This window comes from Carassius gibelio, chromosome A11, assembly GCF_023724105.1.
Source record: "Carassius gibelio isolate Cgi1373 ecotype wild population from Czech Republic chromosome A11, carGib1.2-hapl.c, whole genome shotgun sequence".
NCBI classification, from domain to species: Eukaryota; Metazoa; Chordata; class Actinopteri; order Cypriniformes; family Cyprinidae; genus Carassius; species Carassius gibelio.
In genome coordinates this window covers 10,615,032-10,639,794 of record NC_068381.1, presented here as the reverse complement: position 1 = coordinate 10,639,794, position 24,763 = coordinate 10,615,032, and the positions used below count along the sequence as shown (strand labels likewise).

The following is a 24,763-nucleotide window of genomic DNA, read 5'->3' as shown; positions in this document are numbered from 1 at the left end:
TGGAAATGAGATTAGGTGAATTGTGTGTTTTGCAATACACAGATTTAGTTTTGTGTGTGCGTGCACAAGATGGTAGATGATAACAAAACACAAATCCTTCCATTAAGGCCATTTGGGAGGAGCAAAATGATATCTTTTGAATCCTTATAAAAGAAGGATCACTTGGTATAGTTTGAGGGAGGCTTCATTTAGTGATCAGCTAAGAGAGAATTCACAGTGATACGGGTTAGACTATTTTTTTGCCATGCTACAGTGATCTGCGAAGGAAATAATATTATTTATTTAAGCTTCAGGGTGTTACAGCGTTCTTGGTGGAGTGGTTGGCAGTTTCAAACAAGATGAAGAAAGTACCAGTACCAGAGTTTCAAGAAGACTTCTACATCCCCATCCCTTTAGATATCAACAACATCTCAGCTTACAGCCCTTTTTTGGTCCCCCAAGACCACCTGGGAAACCAAGGCGTATTCATAGCCATGGCTCTCTTTATGTTTTTTATTTTCGTCGGAGGGACTTCGATCAACATCCTTACCATTGTTTGCACAATTCAATTCAAGAAACTCAGATCGCACCTTAACTATATTCTTGTGAACCTTGCCATTGCCAACCTGTTTGTGGCCATTTTTGCTTCCCCATTGTCGTTCTACTCGTTCGTTAATAGATACTTCATCTTCGGGGCGACAGCATGTAAAATTGAGGGCTTCCTTGCAACACTTGGAGGTAAAATGCAACATGCATCCACATTATTTTAAAGTTTCTGTGTTAGCTTGTTGTAGTTAATTGTAGTTAATAGATTCAATAAACGTTTTTTTTTTCTTTGTTGTTGCAGGAATGGTGAGTTTGTGGTCTCTTGCTGTAGTGGCATTGGAAAGGTGGCTGGTCATTTGCAAACCCCTTGGCAACTTTACCTTCAAAACCCCTCATGCCATAGCTGGTTGCATACTTCCTTGGATTAGTGCATTGGCAGCTTCACTCCCTCCGCTGTTTGGCTGGAGCCGGTAAGTCCCAGTGCTCATACTACATTGAATAAAGCCACAGTGCCATCTTCCTCTGAACCTGAAAAAAACACCTAGCACCTTTTTGCTCCATTTCTAAACAGCTAGTTGAAGTCCAGAAGTGAAATCCTCTGATTATAATTCAAGTGTGTGGAATGAATTATAAATTAATTGTGTCTTTCCCATCAGTCTCAATGAGATCTATTTTACAGGTACATACCTGAAGGTTTGCAGTGCTCCTGTGGACCCGACTGGTATACCACTAACAACAAATACAACAACGAATCCTATGTCATGTTTCTGTTCGGCTTCTGCTTTGCAGTTCCTTTTAGCACCATCGTGTTCTGTTATGGTCAACTGCTCATTACACTCAAATTGGTGAGTACAATTTGTATTTCCCATTGAAAGCTGCCCCAGAATTTTAGTAAAATGTCAGTGTTTTAAGAAAAGACTAAAAGTTTGGGTAAGGAAGAGGAATTTTATAGAACAACAGTGTTGTATAAAAATACAAAAATAAATAATTTAAATAAATATTAAAACCACAAAACCATATTATTTTCTGTTCTTTATTTTGATCTGAAAACCTTCTGAACATTCAGATCATAAAATGAACACACTTTGTTGTTTTTATAAAGGTGAGATTCGTATTAACATTTAAATACTGATAAAATACCATTCATTATGTATTTTTACATGAATAAATTATACATGTCTTTCATTCCTCTGCCGCACTCTTTAATGCTTTAGGATACACATTGCTCGTGTCCACTAGATGGAGACGGTATATGTATATTATTGCAGTGTTGCTCATGTTGCCAGGTGCTCTGAAATCCAACGTTTGTCCTACCAGGCAGCCAAAGCTCAAGCAGATTCTGCTTCGACCCAGAAGGCAGAGAGGGAGGTGACAAAGATGGTGGTGGTGATGGTTTTCGGCTTCTTGTTATGCTGGGCACCATATGCTAGCTTTTCTCTCTGGATAGTTTTCCACCGTGGTGAAGCTTTTGATCTGAGAATGGCTACCATACCATCCTGCCTTTCTAAATCCTCTACAGTGTACAATCCTGTCATCTATGTCTTAATGAACAAACAGGTATACTATTATGTGCTATGTGGACATTTGCAGTATTGTTGATGTTTGTCCCTACAGGGATACAGTACCAAGTGCCATGTTCACATGGCATAACTACTCACTTCAAGTAACATGTTCTGCTCTTTTCTTTTGAAACCCAGTTCCGGTCCTGCATGATGAAGATGGTCTGTGGCAAAAATATTGAGGAAGATGAGGCTTCTTCTTCATCTCAGGTCACCCAGGTCTCCTCTGTTGCACCAGAGAAATAAACCCACTCTTAATGTAACCTCCTCCTGTGGACAGAACGACTTTGGAATGTGAAAAACAGTGTTACAATGATTGTAAATAATAAACATAGACACAATAGGGATTTTTGATTTTAATGTCAAAATTTTTTTTTTGTAACTTGGCTTACTGAAGTGGTAGAATGAGTAGAAAATCATTAATATCAATACAAATGTACAATACATTTAAAGAAATAAAGAATGTGTTGTTAAATGTAGCAGTTATTGACATACAATACAACAGTTTGTATATTAAATGTCACATTGCTCTTATTTCTTCCTGTGTCAAACAGACTCAAACACACCATTTGACCACAGCTAAAACATAAAAACGGAGAAGTATCTCATATGTCTGGTTGTAATTAAGTCCGTAGTCCTTCAGTTATAATTAATGGAGTAAACACTCCAAGGATGGTCTGAAACACAAAGTTAAACAGAGTATAATAACTAGTGTGCAAAACTGTTTTACACTAATATTTATATTTATATACGGATATTTGATTTCTATGATGCCCGGTACAAGACATGGTCAGTTCACTTAGTTTTGTTGTGGCCATGACATAATAACTCGTGGGAATGAGATAATATGTCGTGGCCACTAGATATTCATTTGTGGGAACGTCATATTAACTCGTGGGAGCGTCATGTTATGTCGTGGCCACGAGATCATTTTGTCCAGGTAACCACATCCTTATGCCGTGGCCTCGAGATGCTATGTTGAGGAAATGACATCCATTTCTCATGCCCACAACTTCTTATCTTGAGGAAACAACATATTTTTCTTGTGGCCATGAGTTGAATGCGTAAACAAACCATAGCAACCCGTGATTGTCAGAGATTTATTCATTAATATTTTATTTTGAATCACAAAATTATTATTTATTATAGAAAATATTTCATTATTAAAATATTATATTAACCATGTACCTTGGCTACTGGACTTATGTGTTATAGTCAGCATTCAAATTAATTTATCATGAATAAAGACTTTTTTTTTAATCCATCCTACAATCTTGTAAATCCGATAACCGATAAAGTCTTTTCCCCTTAATATTATTATTATTATTAGATTATTATTGGTTACATTTTATATTCTTTTTTTTTATTTAATTTTTTTTTTATACTTTCGTAAATAATAGGCTACTGTAAATGCTTGACATGCAAATCAAGCTTTGATTATGCTTACTGGAATCTTTTCAAATGAAATATTAATGACTACATCTCTGATGTATGATACTAAGTCGCGTCGTATCATGCGTGGATGATAGCCAGAGATATTGTCAAAAGCATAAAGAATCAGCAATATTAAGAGGATTTAGCATTTCCAATTATTAACAGGTCTATCAATTTAAGCAGTTAACTATAGGCCTATAATAAAAATGTATTAACACTGCAGTCATCAATGAAAATTAAGAGCAGCTTTATTTCATGCACCAATTTTCAAAAACAACCTCTTTAACAATATGTATATTCTCATGTTTTGCACTATACAGGACACAAGAGGAATTTTAAGGAAATAATTTAATACAGTTATATACCGTTATCAGAATTTGTTGAAGTAATTTTGTCTTTTGTCTCATTGTCTCAGAGAATATTATTTATTAACACAGCTTTAGAAAGCTCTGTCAGTGTTTTTTTTTTCCACTTTCTCTAGAATGAATTGACTGATGTTCTCCGACATAACTCTTGCACAGTTTATGTGTTGTTTGCCTTAGACCTCCTCCATAATAGGCTTTTTCTTTTCCCTTTTTTTTAGGTTTTAAATGTTTTTTTATATTATTATTATATAATGTTAATGAAAGTGACATAAAAAACAGGAACATAATTTATTATGAATTTATTTATAATTTATTAGGAAATCCTTGGGGTGGGGGGGCTGTGCTGGGGCTAAGCAAGTTTCTGATGGGGCTATAGCCCCGTCAAGACCCGCCTATAGCACCGCCACTGGCAAGTAATAAAGTGTGGTAGCCAAAGCATATGGTTAATATAATAATTTAATAATAAAATATTTTATATAATAATATAATAAATTTTTAATTGAAAATAAAATATTAATGAATACATCTCTGTTAATCCCAGGTTGCTATGATCATGCAGGTTTGTTTATGAATTAAACTCATGCCCACGAGAAAAACATGTTCCCTCAACATAACATCTCGTTACGTCATGACATAATATGACGTTCCTACGAATTAATATCTCATGGCAACGACAAAGTTAAGTAAACCGACCATGTCCTCTCCCAGGCACTGTAGATTTATGTATGCATGCTTACTCACCTTAACTTCATGTACTTCATCCAATAAGTAGATAACTTCCAAATCAAGAGAAAAGTGCAAAGAAAGAATATGAAGTGAGCTCTTGTCATATTCAATCCAGCCTAACACAATCACATCAAGAACAAGAACAATTTAGTTCATCTAGAAATTAAACCACAGATGATGTTAGAGAAACAATGAGCAGTGAAAGCAAAGTTTTGCCCTTGTTAGATTAACATCACTTATATGGATTAATTTCATTTAAATGTTTTTTTTTTAAATACACATTCAGAACTATATACCGTGAATATAGCAGCTGTCCAATGGCAGGCCATATGAGACCAAACTGCTAATCTTGAGCTTTCGTTGAGAATTCAGTTGTATATCTGAGTTCTGCTAGTAGTGAACTTTTGCCAATCACGAATAGTTCAGAACTAGCGGAATTCCAGACATACGACTGACTGAGTCCTGCCCCATGATACTCTCTGATCCATCCGTTTCTGAAAAACATCCTTTTCAACTACATCACTGAATATCTCTGATTTTACATTGCAATAGCAACAAAACATCACAATGATTTTCAATCCCACCAAAGCATATATTAATTTCATTAAGTCCACTTTAAAAGAAAGTGTAAAAGATCATACTGAACAAATACCTGACAACTCTCAGCAATTTCTTATTTGCCAAAAACAAGGAAATAAACAAACAAACAAAAAATGTTTACAGACTGTTATATTGTCTTCGTGTTGGCTCCATTCCATCCTGGTTTGATCTGTTCATGTTCTAACATTTCCTCCGGCTTCACTTTGCAACAATTGAAGTAGAAGCAGAGCAGATGACTGAAAGAAAGAAAACGTCTATGGTCAGAAAAAGGGAGAGATTAAAACTGACCTCATCAAGATTTTCAGATAAACCCTGCTTTCCCTAAATTGAACCATCAATCCATTGGGATTAGGAAGGTTAGGGCTGCATCCTTGTCAATACTAATTAAGATCCCTTGTGGAGGGTACCAAGGTACCCCAGTTGTCCCAGTAAGCTGATTTGGAACTTGGACTTTAACTTAGATGTCTGACTTATAGTTACCCTGCACATAACATAATGTTTACAATTGAAATTGAATTTGTTTTAAATTGGCATGCGAGAGTAAAGATTAAGTGTTGTTAAGTCAGAACTGTATGGCACAGTGTTTACAATGGCAATGATATAAATATACTCCGTGAAGTCTTTAGTAAAGTTGTGCAGTCATTTTAACATTAGGACTTATTGAACTTAGGTGAACCTTCTGTTTTGAAATGGCCTGAAATTTTGAAATTAAAGCTTCTTTAATGATATTAAAATTCTCAGAACCACATACACCATGAAATATTGCGGTTGTAGAATATTATAGTATTTATAGTATAGTATGTATAGTAATAATGCAAAAAATAGAATCCTCTTTTATTTTTTAAACTTTAACTTATTTTTTATGGTAAAACACAGAATGCAACCTTTCTATACAAATCCATTTTTTTAAAACCTAAAACGCAGAATTGTACTTAGTAAGCACCAGAAAGGACTCTGTTATTTTTAGCCAAAGTATTCTAATGCTATATTGTTTCAGAAAGTGACATCCGTCTCAATTATTTGCAATATTATTATTTTTTGGATGTTTAATAAAAGTAATTCTTGACACTCTGCCCAAGAAGCTTGAGTCAAGTGCAAAAGTGATCTCTGACCTAAACTTAAAACTTAGGAAGCATCAATGGGCACTGTCACCGTAAAATCACTCCTGGCTCAGTCATGCCAAATGTCTCTGCACACTGTTTTGGTTTACCTGTGATGGCTTCAACAATCCTAGGACGGGGCAGTAGCTTAGGCCTCCTATAAGCCGAATGAATGAGTCTTTGTTCTGCTCCTGAAACCTGTTTTGACCTAAAAAAAACTTCACCCTGTAAGCCAGGGCATCCTCTATTTTTGTCTATAAAAGACCTTTGACAGGAGCCCAAAGTCAGTGTGGGTTGGCCAGAGACAGCAGATAGTAAAAGTTCAAAGGCCCAGACCTTTACAACAGCTAATTAACTACAGGTTTGGGCTATACTACGACTTCCAAAAATGGCAGAGCAGTGGGGTGATGCAATCTTCGCAGCCAGGCGAAAGGGAGATGAAACGACGAGGGAAACAATGTTTGTATATACCAACAGTAATAACACCAGGGGTAAGTTTTTAGTAACTTATTTCTGTCTTATTTTTTAAAAACACAATAATTTGAAAAATATAGCTATTCTATTAATATGACAAAGCATGTGAAAGTATTTTTGAGCTTTAAGTTGTTTCTGAACAGTGGCAAAGAAAGAAGACGGAAGTCTTTGGTAGTCATAGTTTTTTTCTACCTGCCAGAAGGATTATACAATTTCAGACTGATGAATAAGAAGCTTTAGAAAAATGATAGTTGGTTGTAATGGCTATTGGGTAAGAACTCTTTCAAGATGGTGATATTACTGCTATTTATTTCTAATTTCTAGATCCCTTTGAGGGACCCAATTACCACATTGCCCCTCGATGGGTGTACAACCTAGCAACAGTATGGATGTTCTTTGTGGTCGTTGCCTCAACCTTCACCAATGGCCTGGTGCTGGTGGCCACAGCCAAATTTAAGAAGCTCCGTCACCCTCTTAACTGGATCCTGGTCAACCTTGCTATAGCTGATCTAGGAGAGACTCTTTTGGCCAGCACCATCAGTGTCATCAACCAGTATTTTGGGTACTTTATCCTCGGACATCCCATGTGTATTTTTGAGGGATTCACTGTGTCTGTGTGTGGTAAGTTACTGACCAAAGACACCACTATTCGCAGTGAAATAACAACGGCAAATAAATGCATTAGAAAAAAACTTTAATACATATAACACAATCAATAGGTATCGCTGCTCTGTGGTCTTTGACTGTCATCTCTTGGGAAAGATGGGTGGTTGTCTGCAAACCATTTGGAAATGTCAAGTTTGATGCTAAATGGGCATCTGGTGGTATCATCTTCTCCTGGGTTTGGTCTGCTATTTGGTGTGCCCCTCCCATCTTTGGCTGGAGCAGGTAAAATACATTATTAAATGATCAAAATTAAGACATTTGACAGCTATTTAGATGTGTTTCTTAGTAATTCAACATAAAATGATTAAATTCTTTGTCTTGTAATACAAGCATATTCGTTCCACAAAAGTATAAATGTGAATCTTAAAATCCATTATTTTCTTACAGATTCTGGCCTCATGGTTTGAAGACCTCATGCGGCCCTGATGTCTTCAGTGGGAGCGAAGACCCCGGTGTCCAGTCCTACATGATTGTCCTGATGATCACTTGCTGTATCATCCCTTTGGCCGTTATCATTCTCTGCTATATTGCCGTGTGGTTGGCCATACATGCTGTAAGTTGTCTCTAGGACTGGTTTCAAAATTGTATTCCAGTTTGTGAAAAAGCCATTAAGCATCTGTCATTTCTTTTTAACAGGTCGCCCAGCAGCAGAAGGATTCTGAGTCCACACAGAAAGCAGAGAAGGAAGTGTCCAGAATGGTGGTCGTCATGATTCTGGCCTACTGTGTTTGTTGGGGACCTTACACGTTCTTCGCCTGCTTTGCAGCTGCAAACCCGGGCTATGCCTTCCACCCACTGGCAGCAGCCATGCCTGCCTACTTTGCCAAGAGTGCCACCATCTACAATCCCGTCATTTATGTCTTCATGAACCGACAAGTAAGCCCCTGCTGTTTAACGGAGCTCAGACCTTGAGCACATTGAGAAAACAGATATTCGCTAAATATTCTTGATATCTCTTTCTTTGCAGTTCCGTGTATGCATAATGCAGCTCTTTGGAAAGAAGGTGGATGATGGCTCTGAGGTGTCCACATCCAAGACAGAAGTGTCCTCTGTGGCTCCTGCATAAATTGCACACCAGATCTCAGAGCAAACGTCTCGAGTCAGACATGGGGAAAAAAGATGAAAATGGGACTTTTTATATTCCTTGTTTAGCCTCACCGTATCTTGATGATTCTGCATCCAGATATTTCCCTTGGAGTGATGGGGAATATCTTTTTGCATGACAGTGTGTGTTAAGATTACTTTCTCAGTGGCTCTGTGACTTAAGATCCACAGGAACAATATTACAGTTTTTATGGTAAGCATGTGTCACACTATTATTGTCCACTGGCTATTCAGAAGGTTGTACGCCTATATATAGCACCTTTTTGTGGGAAAGCGGCACTCAGTGAAAAGTAATTGCCTCATTCTAATGCACAATTCTGCTGGACTGATGTTCAGTGGCAATGTAATAATGTCTCTTTAATTTTTATTTTGTGGCAATCTTGCAAGAAAACTAAAATGACAACAACAACAAAATGTTTGATAGATAGATAGATGCCTGCTCATGTACAGCATGTAATATAGCTCTATTTTGTTCTTTAATGAAAATAAAAAAAAGAAGCAAACTAAATATATTGTTTTTTGTGTCTTTCATATATTTCCCTGGCATTAAATTTTCTTTATACAGTTTCTAATACAGCTGGCAAGCCATAACCATAATCCATCTGTCTATGTGTTTTTCCTCTTTTGGAAAGTCTTGGAAAGGCAATAGTTAATTTGTCTTTTGCAGTTGAAGCTAATGGGAATGGAAAAACGTTTGCTAAGGTCTCCCATACTTCTCTGGTCCAAACCTGGAAATGTAATTTATGAGTCCATTAAGTTGTTTCAGATATGTCTCTTATTTAAATTTTACACATTTTTTTTTATCAGGTTTCACTTAAAAGAAAGCAAAAATAAAGAAATTGCACTGAACTCCCTAAGACAACTGGATGTAGTCCACTTAGAGGAAAATTACTTTCAGTTCAATATGTTTTATTTTGCTAGACAGGATTTAAAGCTTAAAGTTCACTTAGAAGACTGCAAATAAGAGCAAGCCAATTGCAGTTCCTCTATTTAAGCCTGAGGGGACTAAGCAATTTCAATTGGAACGTGACACTAAAAGCACTGCTTATCTAAGGAAGATTAACCTCGAATTGAGGTGTAACCTTTTTGATTCTGAGGATCCATGTGCCCCTGTGTGCGTGGGTGCAAATGTATTTCTGGATGTGTGTTTTCATGTAAGGTCATGGATGGCAGTTAAAACCCATACTTTCACATGCAGATTTGGGTGCACTCTGGGTTGTGATTTTAACCACAAAAGGAGAAATAAAAGGCAAAGTAGAGGCCAGCCCCCAAACCTGTAACGGTTATAACAACTGGAATATTTGGTCAAATTAATTAAAAATAAGAATGGAATTTGACAGTAATTAAGTAATAATTCTAAATGTCAGAGTGGGCCAGACAACAAGGGGTACAGCAGCAATAATACAGCAAAATAATCAAATGTGACTTGATCTTCAGGTCACAGCTGGAATTCTGTACATTAAGTGATTAAGTAGAAGCGGAAGATTGAAGATCCATCAGAGGAAGCCAACTATCAACAGGAGATGAGCTTTGAACTGAACATTCAGGCTTAAAGTTGGAATAGTCTTGACTGCACATTTGTAGATAACACTTCTCTGGAAAATAATAATAATAATAATAATGGTTTACTGTCCTGGGAAATATTGAACTCAAGTTGAACAACATTTTGTAAGACTTTCTTATAAAATAAGGATTTCTTATTTATTTATTTTTTTTGCATGTTTGTCACACTTTAATGTTTCAGATCATCAAACAAATTTAAATATTAGTCAAAGATAAGTCATTTCAATACTCTGTGGACTGACGAGACAAAATTTTAACTGCTGGTGTGCAAAACCACCTCTGAATTGCTGAAGAAAAAGAAAATGAAGACTTTGGAGTGGCCTAGTCAAAGTCCTGGCCTGAATCCTATTGAGATGCTGTGGCATGACCTTAAAAAGGCGGTTCATGCTCGAAAACCCTCCAGTGTGGCTGAATTTCAACAATTCTGCAAAGATGAGTGGACCAAAATTCCGCCAGAGCACTGTAACCGACTCACTGCAACTTATCGCAAATACTTCATTGCAGTTGTCGCTTGTAAGGGTGGCCCAACCAGTTATTAGGTTTAGGGGGCAAATTCAATTCAATTCAATTCAAGTTTATTTCTATAGCGCTTTTTACAATACAAATCGTTACAAAGCAACTTTACAGAAAATTATGTTTCTACAATATTTAGTAATAGCTTATAAGTGGTGACTGTCAGTTTGTGCACGTATGACAGGATTTTTAGAAAAATTAATACAAGACGTAGTCAGCCAGACGATGAACATTATTAATATTATTAATAATTCATAATAATTATATGATGCAGTCACACTTGTAGCAATATTTGTTAGTTCTGTTTGTTGATTCAAGGTAAGCATCATCTGAGGTCCTCTGAGGGTCAGCATCATCTCTTCTCAGGTGTTCTGGGTCCAGACTGGAGCTTGTGTAAATCCTACTTACCACGTGATGTAAATCCCGTGGCAAAACATAGACACAAAATAGAGACATCATTAGCATAGCTGCTGATCCAACAAACTAAAATTAGTTTAACCCAAGCTAATGAATAAAAATGCGCATTTGATCAGATGCAACTACACTCACAATTTAAGAGATACATTATTCAAATAAAAAAAAGAGATGCGTTTTTAATCTAGATTTAAAGAGAGAGAGTGTGTCTGAACCCCAAACATTATCAGGAAGGCTATTCCAGAGTTTGGGAGCCAAATGTGAAAAAGCTCTACCTCCTTTAGTGGACTTTGCTATCCTAGGAACTACCAAAAGTCCAGCGTTTTGTGACCTTAGGGTCCGTGATGGGTTGTAGCGTGGTAGAAGGCTAGTTACGTACGCAGGAGCTAAACAATTTAGGGCCTTAAAGGTAAGTAATGATCATTTGTAACTGATACGGAACTTAACAGGTAGCCAGTGCAGAGACTGTAAAATTGGGGTAATATGATCATATTTTCTTGACCTGGTAAGGACTCTAGCCGCTGCATTTTGGCCTACCTGTAGCTTGTTTATTGAAGATGCTGGACAACCACCTAGAAGTGCTTTACAATAGTCCAGTCTAGAGGTCATGAATGCATGAACTAGCTTTTCCTGCATCAGAAACAGATAACATGTTTCGTAGCTTGTCAATGTTTCTAAGATGGAAACATTCACACAGGGCCTTGTTTTTTGGATTTAGTTTTCCCTTAATAATAAAAACCTTCATTTAAAAACTGCATGTTGTGTTCACTCGTGTTATCTTTTACTAATATTTAAATTTAGTTTGATCCGAAACATTAAAGGTACAATTTGTAAGATATTTGCAGATAAATATCCAAATACCACTAGGCTAGTGTTATATATTTTTTCCAGCTGATTACTAACAATATCTCTGATGTTTTCATTGCGGAAGTAGTGTCCAGCGTCCAGCAAACCACTAGCTTGCTTCAAGCAGTTCCTTATTTACTTCTTCTTGCACGTTTTATAGTGGATTGTGTTTATTTATGGAACATAATTATGGTTTACCGTCTGCCGCTGGTTCTGTTGACAAGTACAGCTCCCGTAAACATAAGCGTACGGGCCAACTAAACGACCCAAGAAGAGTTTGGGACAAGAGGAGAGAAAAAGCGAGGATCAATATTGGTTTTGCATTTTCTAGATGGAGAGAGCTTTGCGACAATCTTCAACTAGAAAGAGATGCCGATCTCGCTTGTGTTTTTCTCGACAGGAGAGTTGTTTTGATTTGTATCTTTACATAAAACGTATCATATTATAACGATCAACAAGATTAGTATTATGGGGCATACGTGCCAAACGCAGGGCATCATGTCTCTAGACCAGCGAGAGGATGCGTCTGATCCATAGTCTGATCTCTTCTTTGCATTGACTTTAAATGTTATACTCGCGTAAATCGTTGAACTCATGTTTGCTATGTATGCCCACTTATTGTGTTTGAATGTACACGAGTGTATATATTTGTTGAACAAGTGGTAATCGTTTTCATATCGCCTCATTGATGGCTGTCAGTGGTTGGGTAGAAAGCAACAAATCCAATCATTCCACGCTCCTTCTTAGCGTCATCAAACCTCGCAATTGTTATTGTTTTGGTAGTTCGCACTCTAGTGGCAAGTCCTATAATCTGTACCTTTAAAGTGTGACAAACATGCAAAAAAATAAGAAATCAGGAAGGGGGCCAACCCTTTTTCACACCACTGTATTTTCAACACAATTTAGTTTGAATGTATTGCAAATAGATTCAAGATTTTGAATGTCATTCAAATCTTTTATGAAATTTCTCATATGCACGCATTCTGAAAGTTGTCATAAATGTTCAGAAACAGGTACAATTAATAATGTTGTTGTTGTCAGCATCATAGAGTTTTTTTGTTTTATAGATGCATTTGCAATTTTTTTCTTTTTTTTTTTTTTTTTTTTTTTAGCCGGTAAGTGAATTTTTTATTTTTACCCTCATCTCAGTATCATGATTATTTCAACCCACTGTACAGGGAACAGCTCAGACCAGAATCCATGTAAAGTTGTTTTGCAGATGATCTAAGAGAACAGAAATAAAAGATGATGCTTTTCAAGAATAAATAACTTGCTTTTTTACTTAAATGATAACTGCGCTTTGGATCTCCTCAACTTATGGAAGAATCTAAGAATATCTCAAAAAGTATCTTGCAATGGTTTTATAAAGGATAAATGAAGAGCACATGAAGCCAGGTAACATATTGTAATCTCACATAAGCTCTATTCCACATCAAGAGGATAGAAGATTTCACCTAGACTGGCCAGTAAAGTCACGACTTTTAATAGGAAGCTTATATGATGGAACTAGGTTAAAACACTGTTGAGTGTATTTGTGTGTATGAGGGCATTTGTGTGAGTTGCTCATTGATTAGTCCTATTTTAAGTTATCCTAACAGCCTGTATCATGAAATATGTTGATTTTCAGTGAGTGGAGAAAACAAAATAAAGTACAGGTAGTACCCATATTTACGCAGCTTTAATTCAGTGGGCAGTCATATTACACACATTTGAGATCAGTCTGGATGGCCGAGTGGTCTAAGGCGCCAGATTCAAGGGCTGTTCCCGTCTGATGAATTGGGTATTCACGACTCTTAGAACCAAGAACCAAGAGACGGAAATGTTTTCTCTTGGTTCATGTAAAATTAATTTTGATAAATAAGTTGCACCTGACTATAAGTCGCAGGACCGGTCATACTATGAAAAGAAGTGCGACTTATAGTCCGGAAAATATAGTCCAGTTTGCTTTGTGGCAAACCAGCTTATCATTTAATTAATTGACAGCCTGTCAGGTAATCTACAACATGCTTTCCGTTAAACATTTATTTTGGATATGGTTGGTTTTTTACATGTAGTACAAACCAAATATACACTGTTCTAAAAACTATGTATTGTAACATATCTTCTCCATTCTTCTTTCATAAACTGGGCACCAAACATTCAGATTCTCTTTCTTTAGCTTTGAATTTCTCCTTGACAGCTGATGCAGCGAGCATTAAATCCAAAATGGCCAGGGAAGTAGATTCACATGTAGTTGGAAATACATGCATTTTTAAATGCATTTTCTATAATTTAAAATAATCAAATAAAAAATATTTTCTCTGACTGAAAAGATTTCTGAACACCACTAGATTTCTTTGGCTATTTATTGACCTCCTTTCATAAATCACCTTCAGGTTTTATTTACTGTACAGCTCCTTGTACCAGACAAACTCATCTCTGGTCAACCATCTTTCAACCATATATATATATATATTTTTAATCTGTACAAAATGTATGACCTGAGCTATACAACTGTGATGGTTTGAAATTTCTTATGAATTTTAAGGAAAATACAAACACACGTGTATTCACAATATTTTCCCCATACTTTCATTGTCATTTCGGAATTTTGACTTTATTACAGTTTTACATTTTTAAGAATAATAGTTAAGTAGGTATGTCCAACCTTTTGACTGGTGCTGTAAAACAAATGTATGTTTGTAAGCTTTGAAAACATGTAGATGCCATGCCAACTCTCTCTCTCTCTCTCTCTCTCTCTCTCTGTCTCTCTCTCTCTCCTATTATAGTATTTATAAATAGCTTTTATTTTTATATTTTCAGTTTTCGTTTATTTTCTGCTGTAAGTTTTAGAAATTTTGATGTGCTTTTTAATTTGTCTTTATACATTTTAGTTGTATTATTATTATCCAGTTTTAAATGCAAAAGTGCATTTTCATATAATATTATATAATTTTCATATAATATTAGCTATTACTATATTTCAGCTGTATTTAAATTATCTAACTTTTTCATAGTCTTTAGCTTTAGCTAACAGTGACAGAAAACTTTCCATGTGATTCGAGGAAAGGAACGAGTGTGATGAGGAGAGATGGGCTCAGTCTGTCACATCCAAAACAAGGAAATCGTCATGTAAGTAATGGCGATTCTTCTAGCCAACTCGCTATACTTCTGCTAACACCGACCAGGTAACTCAAACCACTTAATTTCGATCTCTTGTTGAGCTGAGATTTATGTGTAAACCGGGTTTATCTCAGAATAATTCTTCGTGAAGGAAAATAAAGTTAAATACAGGCAACGTGTCAATTTTCCTTTGCTCGACATGTCAACTAACGTTAGCTAGCTTGTTAGCTTAGCGTAAACAGCTGGATGCTGTCAAAACAACTATTCCGGGTTTGTTAAGTGCGCCATAGACATAGTTATATGCACTTACATTTGCTTAATGCTGTAAATAACGAATACAAAAGTTAATTTGGTTTAAATTAACGAAGTTGCCCAACTTTAAATAGTTCGGTTAATCCCGACAGTGCAGCGAACTATTACACAACTCCTCAGCTACAGTAGCATATCTAACTGTACAATCGTGATTTAAGTGTTTTAGTTTGTTTACAGCTCCAGAAATACATTCAATTAGTGTTCCTGGTGATTTTTTGGTATTTAAAGGGTAATTTGTTTAGCTGTCATCTGGTAAATTCCGAACTTCCCCATGATAGACCTCTATTTCAATCATATGACATGATGCGGGTGGTTGTATTTCTGAATATATATCTCGCTTCTAGGGTAGTTTTATAGCTTTAAACAAATGCACAGTTGCAATTTAAGTATGCTACTTGTGATTTGTGTGTTTATTCAATTATGTATATAAGTATTTTTGATATAATTTATTTTAATATGTAGTTTGAGAGCTAAATCTGTTTGCTGGTCAAGCTTTGGTAGAGTATTACATTTCTCTTTGAATGCAACTGAGTGTGATGACTCAACTCAAATACATTTCCGTTTCTTAACCCTTCATTGTACAAAGGGAGAAGTGACTATTTCCATAATTTCCTTTTATGCTGCCTCCCGTACTATTGACGACTCTCTTGATGCTTTCACCACTGCAGCTTGTTAATTCTTCTCGAACTTGACCTCTGGAACCAGCGTAGCCATGTCATCCCGGGTGTTGCTACGGCAACAGCTGATGCGGGAGCAGGCTCAGGAGCAGGAGCGGAGGGAGGCGCAGCATCAGGCATCTGTCGCTCAGCTCCGCCCTTTAGAGTCCACTCCCGCCATCTCCGTCACGGTGCCACCGATGGCTGCCCGGCCTTCTCCAGCTCAAGTACCGGTGGAGGTTCTGAAGGTGGGTTTGGACATTCTTATGAGCCTTAAAACAGTTTCTTGCTTGACACTCTCATGACATCTACATGTCTAGGGGCCATGATACAATTAGCTGAAAGTTTAAAACTAGGCCCAAAAGATTGTAAAACAAAAATTTATATAAATATTTAAAAAACAGTTTCTGATATTGTAAACTTAACCTAAAATAACATTTGATTATTTAATTTTAAGCTGAAGTCCTAAAACCAAAATTGAAATAAAATATTATGGCTAAATAGAATAAAAAATAAAATAAAAATTAATATTGCAAAATTTAGATTCTTGTAGATGCTGTTTTAGAAAAATGCAAAAAAAATAAAGATATTTTTGAATGACCTAAACTTAATTAAAGTCTTAAGTGAGTCCTAAATGACAGTAAAATGTTGGGAGAAAAGCAAATGTGTGTGTCAGATCCACTGCATGTGCATCAGGTTTTAAAGAGATAACTCTGCTTTTAAAGTGAAACCTGATGAAGTCTGTCATTGACATAAATCAAAGAACAAAAGAAAAAGGAGAAATCACTCCACTGCTCTAGTCGCTGATTAACTTTTGAAGTTTGAATAAAGATTAATTAACTTTCATTTTAATGTTTATACATATAACATTTGTAGTTTATGTGAAGACTGTTTTAAGTTCACTTAAATTAAAAGTTGTTTTCATTTTTCAGAGCCTACTAAGTGTTAAAAATAATGGCTTTCAATTATATTGTAGTGTTGAAAGGCTATAATTATTGGCTAAAATTTAAGGAAAATTTATTTACGGTAATAAGAGATTTCAGTAACATTACTGGTATCAGTGATACTGGCCTTCATTAACAGTAGGCTACTAAGTAAACCTTATTTAAAATGTACCATCTTTAAGTTGTTTCTTCATTAATTTGGAGGTTCAATGTGAAACTATGATAACATAAATATATTAATTTGCAATTTATCGCAAATAATTTCAGAAAGAAATGTGTGATTGATTAGTTTTGTTTTTTTTATCGATTGACACCATTAATGTTAACCTTTCAAAGATGTTATTTTTGGTATAATCTTTGTTTAGTTTAAAGCTGAATATGCTTTTCAAGTGAATTTCTTATTTTATATGCCCCCCAAAAAAGACATTGGGATGATCGCCCTGACCCGGCCCCCTTCAAATTTTCTATTTGATTATCTGGTCCTCAAATGAAACTAATTGAATAGCCCTGGTGTAGAGCTTGAATTGTCACTGTTTTAGCATGTCCATTGATCTGTTTTTTTCTGCTATAGGTGCAAACTCATCTTGAAAACCCAACTAAATACCACATCCAGCAGGCTCAGAGGCAGCAAGTGAAGCAGTACTTGTCCACCACACTAGGAAATAAAGTTGCCACTCAAACTCTCGGTGTATCCCCCGTTCTGCAGTCAAACTCTGCTCCGGAGAGGGGCCTCTCTGCAAGCAGTGCTCCCAACAGCCCAATGGCACATCTTAACCTGGGCTCCAACAAAGAAGAGGTAATACACATCTTAAAATACATTGTGTGCTGATCATCTCATTCAAATATAGGAGTTTCTTAAAGGCCAGTTCACACCAAGAATGATAACTATCAAGATAACTGTATCATCGTCCAATTACATTCTACTACAGTTAAGTCATCTGCTAATTTTAATGCTTGAGCTCTTTAACCCTCAAAGACCTAGAACATTATAAAGACCAAGTGCCATATATCATTATAAACAGAAGAACTTGAGATTTAAGTCTAACTAATTTAACGTCCCAATTTTCCTCGTTTCTTCTAAGAATTAATGAAATTACAGAACTTTAAGAAAAACGAAAGCAACATTTGGGTGTTTTTTTTACTGTGTTCTCAAACAGATACTCCTAAGTTTTAATATTTAAAGTTCTGGGTGTTTTACACTTCCAAACAAAAATTTTGTTTACATATAACATTTCCCAAGCAAGTTATAACCATTTATAAAAATTTTGTTATCGGGGCTTATAAGTGAAAAACAGGCCTATTTTGTTTACTAACAAAAGAGATTAAATTAAATTTAATTTAATTTAATTTAATTTAATTTAATTTAATTTAAATTTAAATTTAAATTTAAATTTAAATTTAAATTTATGCATTTAGCAGACGCTTTTATCCATTCAGGCTATCAATTTTGACCTATCATGTGTTCCCGGGGAACTGAACCCCCAACCTTGCGCTTGATAGCACAATGCTCTAATTGAGCTACAGGAACACTATGATAAGAGTATAAGAGATGTGTCCAAAAACGTTTAGGGAGTAAAGAAATTGGAAATATAATAACAAAACAAAACACTTTTTTTCAGATAAATATATTTTCAATCTGAGTATGAGCAATAAACACAAACCAGCAAGTATTCAAAACAATTGCACAAATTGTCTTCTGCAACAATACAAACAGTGCAAATGATTCACAGACTACGCACAAAATGAGTGAGAAATATTCAGTGCGCAACAGAAAAAATTGTGCAAATTATCTTTATTAACTTATTAACTTTCTTTATTAATAATATAAATGATCGATCTGTAATCTGGCTGTAATCTACGTCAGAATCGATTTTACAGGGACATCGCCTAGTGACCAGAACAAATAAATCCCAGTTTTTTTTTTATCAGACATGTACCACTGTTTTATCCTTGTTTTTGGTTTGTTTTGTGTCAAAGTACCCTGTTGTGTGTTTTTCTGTGCTTTTTCAGAGAGTTTTCTCATGCAAATGTGTTATTTTGTGCTTGTTTGAAATATGTTAAATAGTTGTTCAAAAGTCCAAAACCTATGTTTATTGGTTGAATATGGGACAGTGTGAACCAATCTGGGCACAGGGGTGGGACTAAGCATCAACAATCATTTCTGTTTGGCTCAGAGGAACGAAATGCATTGTTTTCTTCTGACAAATCAATGTGGTCAAAATATGATGTCGTAATCACATACACTACGGAGCAAATTAGAGAAATCGGATATTGCCGAAACTCTGAGAATCTCCTCTTTACGGCACTTTTTAAAGCATTCAGATAGGATTAGCGGTTAAAACGTTATTAAAAATTTAAGAACAACAGTTATTTTTAGCCGCGGGCTGCTGTCTCGGTCTTTGAGAGTTAACGCCAAATGGATGCTGATGGCTGATTGCAAAATACAAAAGTTAGCTCAGGTGCATTAAATTTCAACAGTTACAAATTTTGATTTCAATAATGCATCAGTAAATTAACATTAACTAAGATTACTAAATGGCTTAGAAGTATTTTTCATTATCATTCTTTTCTTAGGTGATCACGCTTACCTTTCCCTGTTCAGCTTGCCCTCTCACTAGCTTTGTGTCACACTGTACTGCAAAATACCACATCAATGGCTTAATTATATTTGGACCTCTCTTTCCCACCATACAGCACTTCTGCTTTAGATCACCCATATAACACACACTGGAAAGTTTTCTTGTTTAGAGCACAGTTCATTGGTTCCCTAAATACATGTTTAGAACCCAATTTATTTAATTATGTGATAAGATATGCAACACTCAACATTTAATGGTCTTAACACTCAACATTTAATGCTCAGATGGATGATGTGATCGACGACATCATCAGCCTTGAATCCAGCTACAATGATGACATCCTGTCCCTGATAGATTCTGGCCTGCAGCTCCCAAACACGGTAAGCTGAGCAATCATCTTCATTATTGATGAATACATCCATAACATTACGGCGATGTTTCGAATAAAAGCCTCTTTGAACCCCAGCTATATTTGTGGTAAACCACCACAAACCATTTTGAAAGCTACAGAGAGATCACTTCCTGAACGTAAATGTCCCCACCCTTCTTAAGAGTGAATGCTAACCACTGCACTTATGAGGGAGGCGATAAATGGGGATGCACCTCAGCAATCGACATAAACATTCACTTCTAACACTTTACTAACACCTGCCAGGCAGGAATCATCAGGGAGGGCTTAAAAAGGACCGAGTGTACAGAGTGTGCTGGGGCATGGCACGGGATAGAAAGAACTGGTGGAAGGATTTTACTTTAGTTTTTTTTTTTCCTGAGGAAAGAGTAAAAGTGATTTGACATAAAATGAGGATTTTAGTTTTTTTGCGGGAGCATGAAAAGAAAAGAAAGGTAAAACCTCACTCTTTAAATTATTAGCCTTTATTCTTAAAGAAATAATGTTTTTATTATAATTTATTCATATATTATATATTTCATTGTAATGTATAAATAAGGAATTTTTATATTAGAATGAAATTACATGGTTATTTTAATTAATAATAATGTTATTATAATAACTTGTCTGCAAGTTTTTTTCCCTGAATCAATGTTATGAACAATAACGTAATTTAATTGCAGGTAATAGTCACATATTAAATTTTAAAACATTTAATTTGTATACCTAATTGACAAGATTTTCATCAGTTGATTATAACACGTGTCAGTGTTCGTGGAGTTCATTGGCGCTTGAACAGTAGTACACTTGATGGTAAAGTGATATTCTGCTTTATTTTAGGCTAATGTGATCTTTCCTGGTGCAGTTTGATGTTTTGAAGATTTTTTTATTCAGCTTCTCTGTTATTGCTCTGTTATATAGCTACCAGGGAACCTTCTGGATGTCTACAACAGTCCTGGCATGGTGAACCCCGCCATCACCGTCAGCAATTCTTGTCCAGCAGATCTGACTAATATTAAAAGGGAATTAACTGGTAATGATTTACTCGGCCCATCTGTATTTCAATGGTTTTAGATGTTTGTGGTGTTTATGTATCTACAGTATTGTGTGGTAGTTTCAACAGCTGTTTAATTTCAGATGTAGATACCAGAACCTTCATAAAGGAGAGGCAAAAGAAAGATAATCACAATCTCAGTGAGTTCAGAAGACACCGGCTCCAGTAGTATATTGCTTGTGTATTGTGTCATTACACGGCTTAGCCTCAATAAATGTTTTGCTTTTTGCAGTTGAAAGGCGGAGGAGATTTAACATCAATGACCGAATAAAGGAATTAGGGGCTATGATACCCAAATCCAGTGATCCGTAAGTTCATTTCCACACCTAATGTCACAAAAAATTGTGCAATACTTTTGTTCTGGACATTCTTGGCTGATTTTATGGCTTATGCTTGAAATTAGTTTTGAAGTCTGTGATCACTATTATTGATTTAATTCTCTCTCTTTTTTTTTATTGAATGGCATGTCAGCAGCACTTGAACCACTGCTTTTTTGTTAAAAAATTGGCAAAGTGCAAAATGTTGGGTCTGTAATTTTTTTTCTGAAAAAAATGAAAACTTTTATTCTGCAAGGATGCACTTAATTAATCAAAAGTGAGAGTAAAGACATTTTTAATGTTACAAAAGATTTATGAAATAAAAATAAACGCTATTCCTTAAAAAAATTATATTCATCCAAGAATCCTGAAATGAGGAATCATGGTTTCCACAAAAAATGTGATAAAATAAAAAATAAGCAGTACAACTGTTTTTACCAATGATACATTTTAAAATACTTAAATACTATATATACTCTATATATATATATATATATATATATATATATATATATATATACTGTAATAATATTTCATTACTTTAAATTGGAATATTTCACAATATTACTGTTTTTGCATAATATATACAGGGAGATGCGTTGGAACAAGGGAACCATTTTGAAGGCTTCTGTTGATTATATCAGAAAACTTCAGAAAGAGCAACAGAGGGCCAGAGAGATTGAGATGAGGCAGAAGAAACTGGAGCAGTCCAACCAGGCTCTGCTGCTCCGCATACAGGTATGTGATCAACTCTCAGTCTGTATTACAACACAACATCCAAATAATGACCCAAAAACACATCATCCTTTATCAATCCCATTTAAAACGTTTTATATTTATTTGCACATCATTTTCCATATTAGAAATTTCTGCAGGATGGCATGGACATGCCATCAACATAAATGTGAATGTAAAACGGTTGCCTAGAAAACTGAACACTGTGAAATCCTGAAAAAAGATGGACTCCAACACCCCCTGCTGTTTGTTGCACACAGGAATTAGAGATGCGAGCTCATCACCATGGCCTCTCCACCACTATGCCTCCAGGCCTGAGTGCAGACGCTGCCTTCCTTCAGCAACAGCTCCTACAAGGAAACCAATCCATGCAGCCTGGCTCTGGGGAAGGCCAACCTCAGAACCACCTTAGCATAGATGGAGTCATGACACAGACTTCCCCTTCTCCCTTCCTCACAGTACCTTCCTCCAGCTCTCCGGCTGCTGCAGCAGTAAGCAGCCCTCTCGGTCTGGATACATTTAGCTTTGCAGAGCTGGATGACCCTACAGCCTCTGATCTTTATCCTGAAGTGGGTTTTAGTGACATTCTGATGGATGACGGCTACACGATGCCCCCCTTCAGGTCTTCAGATCCGCTCTTCTCCACAATGTCCCCTGGAGCCTCCAAGACCAGCAGCCGCAGGAGTAGTGTGAACATGGAGGATGACTTGTGACCCAACTATATGTATGTTTCTGTGCTTTTCCTCGTGTGGGATGTCATGGGATGTTTATTTACTCATGCTCATGTCTTTCCAAACCTGTATGACTTACTTTCTTCTTTGGAACTTGAAAGAAGGTATTTTGAGAAATGTCTCCATTTTTGAAGTCCGTGGTTACTAAAACTGATTCATATTTCTTCAAAATATCTTCTTTTGTGTTCTGCATAAATGTGGACTGTCCCTTTTAGAAACACTCCATGTGTTGTGCTGTCATATTGCATAGTTAATTGAAAAAAAACTGTTGATTAATACCGTTTTGTAGGCACTCGGTGAACCCAAAAATGTATTCCAAATTTGAAACGCACTCAAAACATTTAGCCTTTTTGTAGCAAAATTTTAGGACATTTTTTCCTATGTATGCATAGCTGTGTTGCTGTAAGGGTGGATCATGTGACGTTTTTTAATGTTTTAAATGTGTTTTAGACTCTGCATTCAGAGCATGCATGTGCACATATACATATATATATATATATATATATATATATATATATAAAGATGGATAGATAGATATATATGTACATATATATAGATTTATAGATATATAGATATGATTTTGGAGTGTGGCGTGAATAGTTTTGGAGTTGATTAATAGCATGAACTTATTTTTCATATAATGTTGAAAATGTTAGAGCAATATTTACTGCTTATATCTGAAAATTCTATTTTTTAACATTCTTTGCTGGTTTTACTTTCAGCCAAGTACTTGCGCATTTACTACTAACTGGTTGGAAATTTCTACATTTTATTTGTTGATTTACAACCCTTCCTTTTATGTTTTATGACCTTCTTCAATGTTACACTGCTAAACAAATATGTGATGGTGCAGGTGCTCATACATGACTTTTATTAACAATTTACTATAAGGTAAAATTTGTATAAATTCATTAGCATTACTGATTACATCAGGTATCATGAAAAAAAAACATCAAATTATTTCTAGTTTTACTAGACGTTAATTTCTACATATACTAATACATTTTAAGATTATATTTTGTAATGCATTCTAAAAATGCATAAATAAAAATGTATTATGGACAATGCATGGTAACAATGTACAGTAGTATATTTATAAATTAACATTTAACCTAGTTGGATATATGTTGTTGAAATTGTTGTTCATTGTTAGTTCATGATACCTTATGTTTATTAATTTCGCATAAAGTGTTATAGATTTTTACGATGTGTAGAAGGAAACAAGCCACATAAATGTCAAGCACAGATAGCTTTTCAGGTATAACATTTTATAAGCTACCTCTGCCTAAAGTGCTTTTTTTAACCAGTAGATCTAAATCAGCATTTTGTTAGATGCAGCTAAATACATGCTTGCCAGCGAAGATAAATGTTCTGACGGTAAACGTACACATCTGTATTGTGGCCAGAAAAATGACATTAAGACTACTGCCTCTGAAAGCCAAATGAAGTTTCATCTCTGATCAAACTGTGCCTTTAGCGTAAATGAACAAAAGTCATTTGTTTGGTTTGTAAATATAGAAAAATGAATACAAATCTTCAAAAGTTTAAAAGTCGTTCTCTATTAATTCTGCAGCAATTCAAATGAATGTATAATATATAAAACTATGATTTAAAGCTAAACGCAGACTTATTAAATGTATTTAAAAACGTGAATGTGATTATGCAGTATCCCTTTTTTCTATCACAGGCATGGACGTTTGAAGCCACAGAGCAATAATATTTTTTTATTGTTTGAAGTGCTGACAGAACTGTCCTTAGAAATAAGCAATAGTGTGTGTTGGGACATATTTCCACTCATTAAAACTAAATTGCCAGTTATTGTTCTGCTGCTGGTGTGTGTCATTGCCTTTACTTTCAGCACATCTGTACTCAATTAAAGGGAAGGTGTTGTTCTTTTTCTGTAAACAAGGTTTTAAAAGCACTTAATTTATAATTGAGAGAAAATGTATTTTAATTATACTTCCTGTGTGTGGGTGGCCTTTGATTGGCTAAAATAAACTGATGAGAATAAATCTCATTAGATTGCTTGACTTTCAAATGTTTCTCTTTTTTTTTA

The 24,763-nt window shown here is 35.5% G+C and overlaps 3 protein-coding genes and 1 long non-coding RNA gene across 6 annotated transcripts; 3 read left to right on the top strand and 1 right to left on the bottom strand.

Moving 5' to 3' along the window:
* Positions 1–162: 162 nt before the first annotated feature.
* Positions 163–2,559, top strand: LOC128022303 (blue-sensitive opsin-like). The gene is made up of 5 exons (XM_052609692.1): positions 163–717; positions 827–995; positions 1,205–1,370; positions 1,843–2,082; positions 2,223–2,559. Exons 1-5 carry the CDS (start codon positions 339–341, stop codon positions 2,328–2,330), a joined length of 1,062 nt encoding a protein of 353 aa, XP_052465652.1. The 5' UTR covers positions 163–338; the 3' UTR covers positions 2,331–2,559.
* On the bottom strand, positions 1,545–5,427 carry LOC128022304 (uncharacterized). Of its 3 annotated transcripts, XR_008185899.1 has the most exons (4): positions 5,262–5,427; positions 4,906–5,103; positions 4,625–4,725; positions 1,545–2,761 (listed from the first exon to the last, which is right to left on the bottom strand). It is a non-coding gene; the product is annotated as an uncharacterized LOC128022304 (long non-coding RNA). The 3 variants fall into 3 exon arrangements; XR_008185898.1 differs by having other exon boundaries at positions 4,906–5,427; XR_008185897.1 differs by having other exon boundaries at positions 4,625–4,659; positions 4,906–5,427.
* A 1,159-nt stretch (positions 5,428–6,586) lies between these two features.
* Positions 6,587–9,061, top strand: LOC128022302 (red-sensitive opsin-like). The gene is made up of 6 exons (XM_052609691.1): positions 6,587–6,800; positions 7,108–7,404; positions 7,503–7,671; positions 7,837–8,002; positions 8,086–8,325; positions 8,417–9,061. Exons 1-6 carry the CDS (start codon positions 6,698–6,700, stop codon positions 8,513–8,515), a joined length of 1,074 nt encoding a protein of 357 aa, XP_052465651.1. The 5' UTR covers positions 6,587–6,697; the 3' UTR covers positions 8,516–9,061.
* A 5,873-nt stretch (positions 9,062–14,934) lies between these two features.
* On the top strand, positions 14,935–24,745 carry LOC128022301 (transcription factor E3-like). Its single transcript, XM_052609690.1, has 9 exons — positions 14,935–15,056; positions 15,972–16,207; positions 17,475–17,699; positions 19,767–19,862; positions 20,792–20,903; positions 21,008–21,064; positions 21,157–21,232; positions 21,832–21,979; positions 22,237–24,745. The coding sequence occupies exons 2-9, from the start codon at positions 16,016–16,018 to the stop codon at positions 22,687–22,689; spliced, it is 1,359 nt and encodes a 452-aa protein (XP_052465650.1). The 5' UTR covers positions 14,935–15,056; positions 15,972–16,015; the 3' UTR covers positions 22,690–24,745.
* The last annotated feature ends 18 nt before the right edge of the window (positions 24,746–24,763 follow it).

What these genes read in the sequence shown, in the direction of transcription:
- LOC128022303 (XM_052609692.1), top strand. Translation starts at nt 339, where the DNA reads ATGAAGAAAGTACCAGTACCAGAGTTTCAAGAAGACTTCTACATCCCC. An exon ending in CTTCCTTGCAACACTTGGAG is followed by an intron (nt 718 to 826) that starts GTAAAATGCAAC and finishes TTGTTGTTGCAG; the next exon opens with GAATGGTGAGTTTGTGGTCT. An exon ending in ATGTCTTAATGAACAAACAG is followed by an intron (nt 2,083 to 2,222) that starts GTATACTATTAT and finishes TTTGAAACCCAG; the next exon opens with TTCCGGTCCTGCATGATGAA.
- LOC128022302 (XM_052609691.1), top strand. Translation starts at nt 6,698, where the DNA reads ATGGCAGAGCAGTGGGGTGATGCAATCTTCGCAGCCAGGCGAAAGGGA. An exon ending in ATTCACTGTGTCTGTGTGTG is followed by an intron (nt 7,405 to 7,502) that starts GTAAGTTACTGA and finishes CACAATCAATAG; the next exon opens with GTATCGCTGCTCTGTGGTCT. An exon ending in CCCATCTTTGGCTGGAGCAG is followed by an intron (nt 7,672 to 7,836) that starts GTAAAATACATT and finishes ATTTTCTTACAG; the next exon opens with ATTCTGGCCTCATGGTTTGA.
- LOC128022301 (XM_052609690.1), top strand. Translation starts at nt 16,016, where the DNA reads ATGTCATCCCGGGTGTTGCTACGGCAACAGCTGATGCGGGAGCAGGCT. An exon ending in TGGGCTCCAACAAAGAAGAG is followed by an intron (nt 17,700 to 19,766) that starts GTAATACACATC and finishes TTTAATGCTCAG; the next exon opens with ATGGATGATGTGATCGACGA. An exon ending in CTCTGCTGCTCCGCATACAG is followed by an intron (nt 21,980 to 22,236) that starts GTATGTGATCAA and finishes TGTTGCACACAG; the next exon opens with GAATTAGAGATGCGAGCTCA.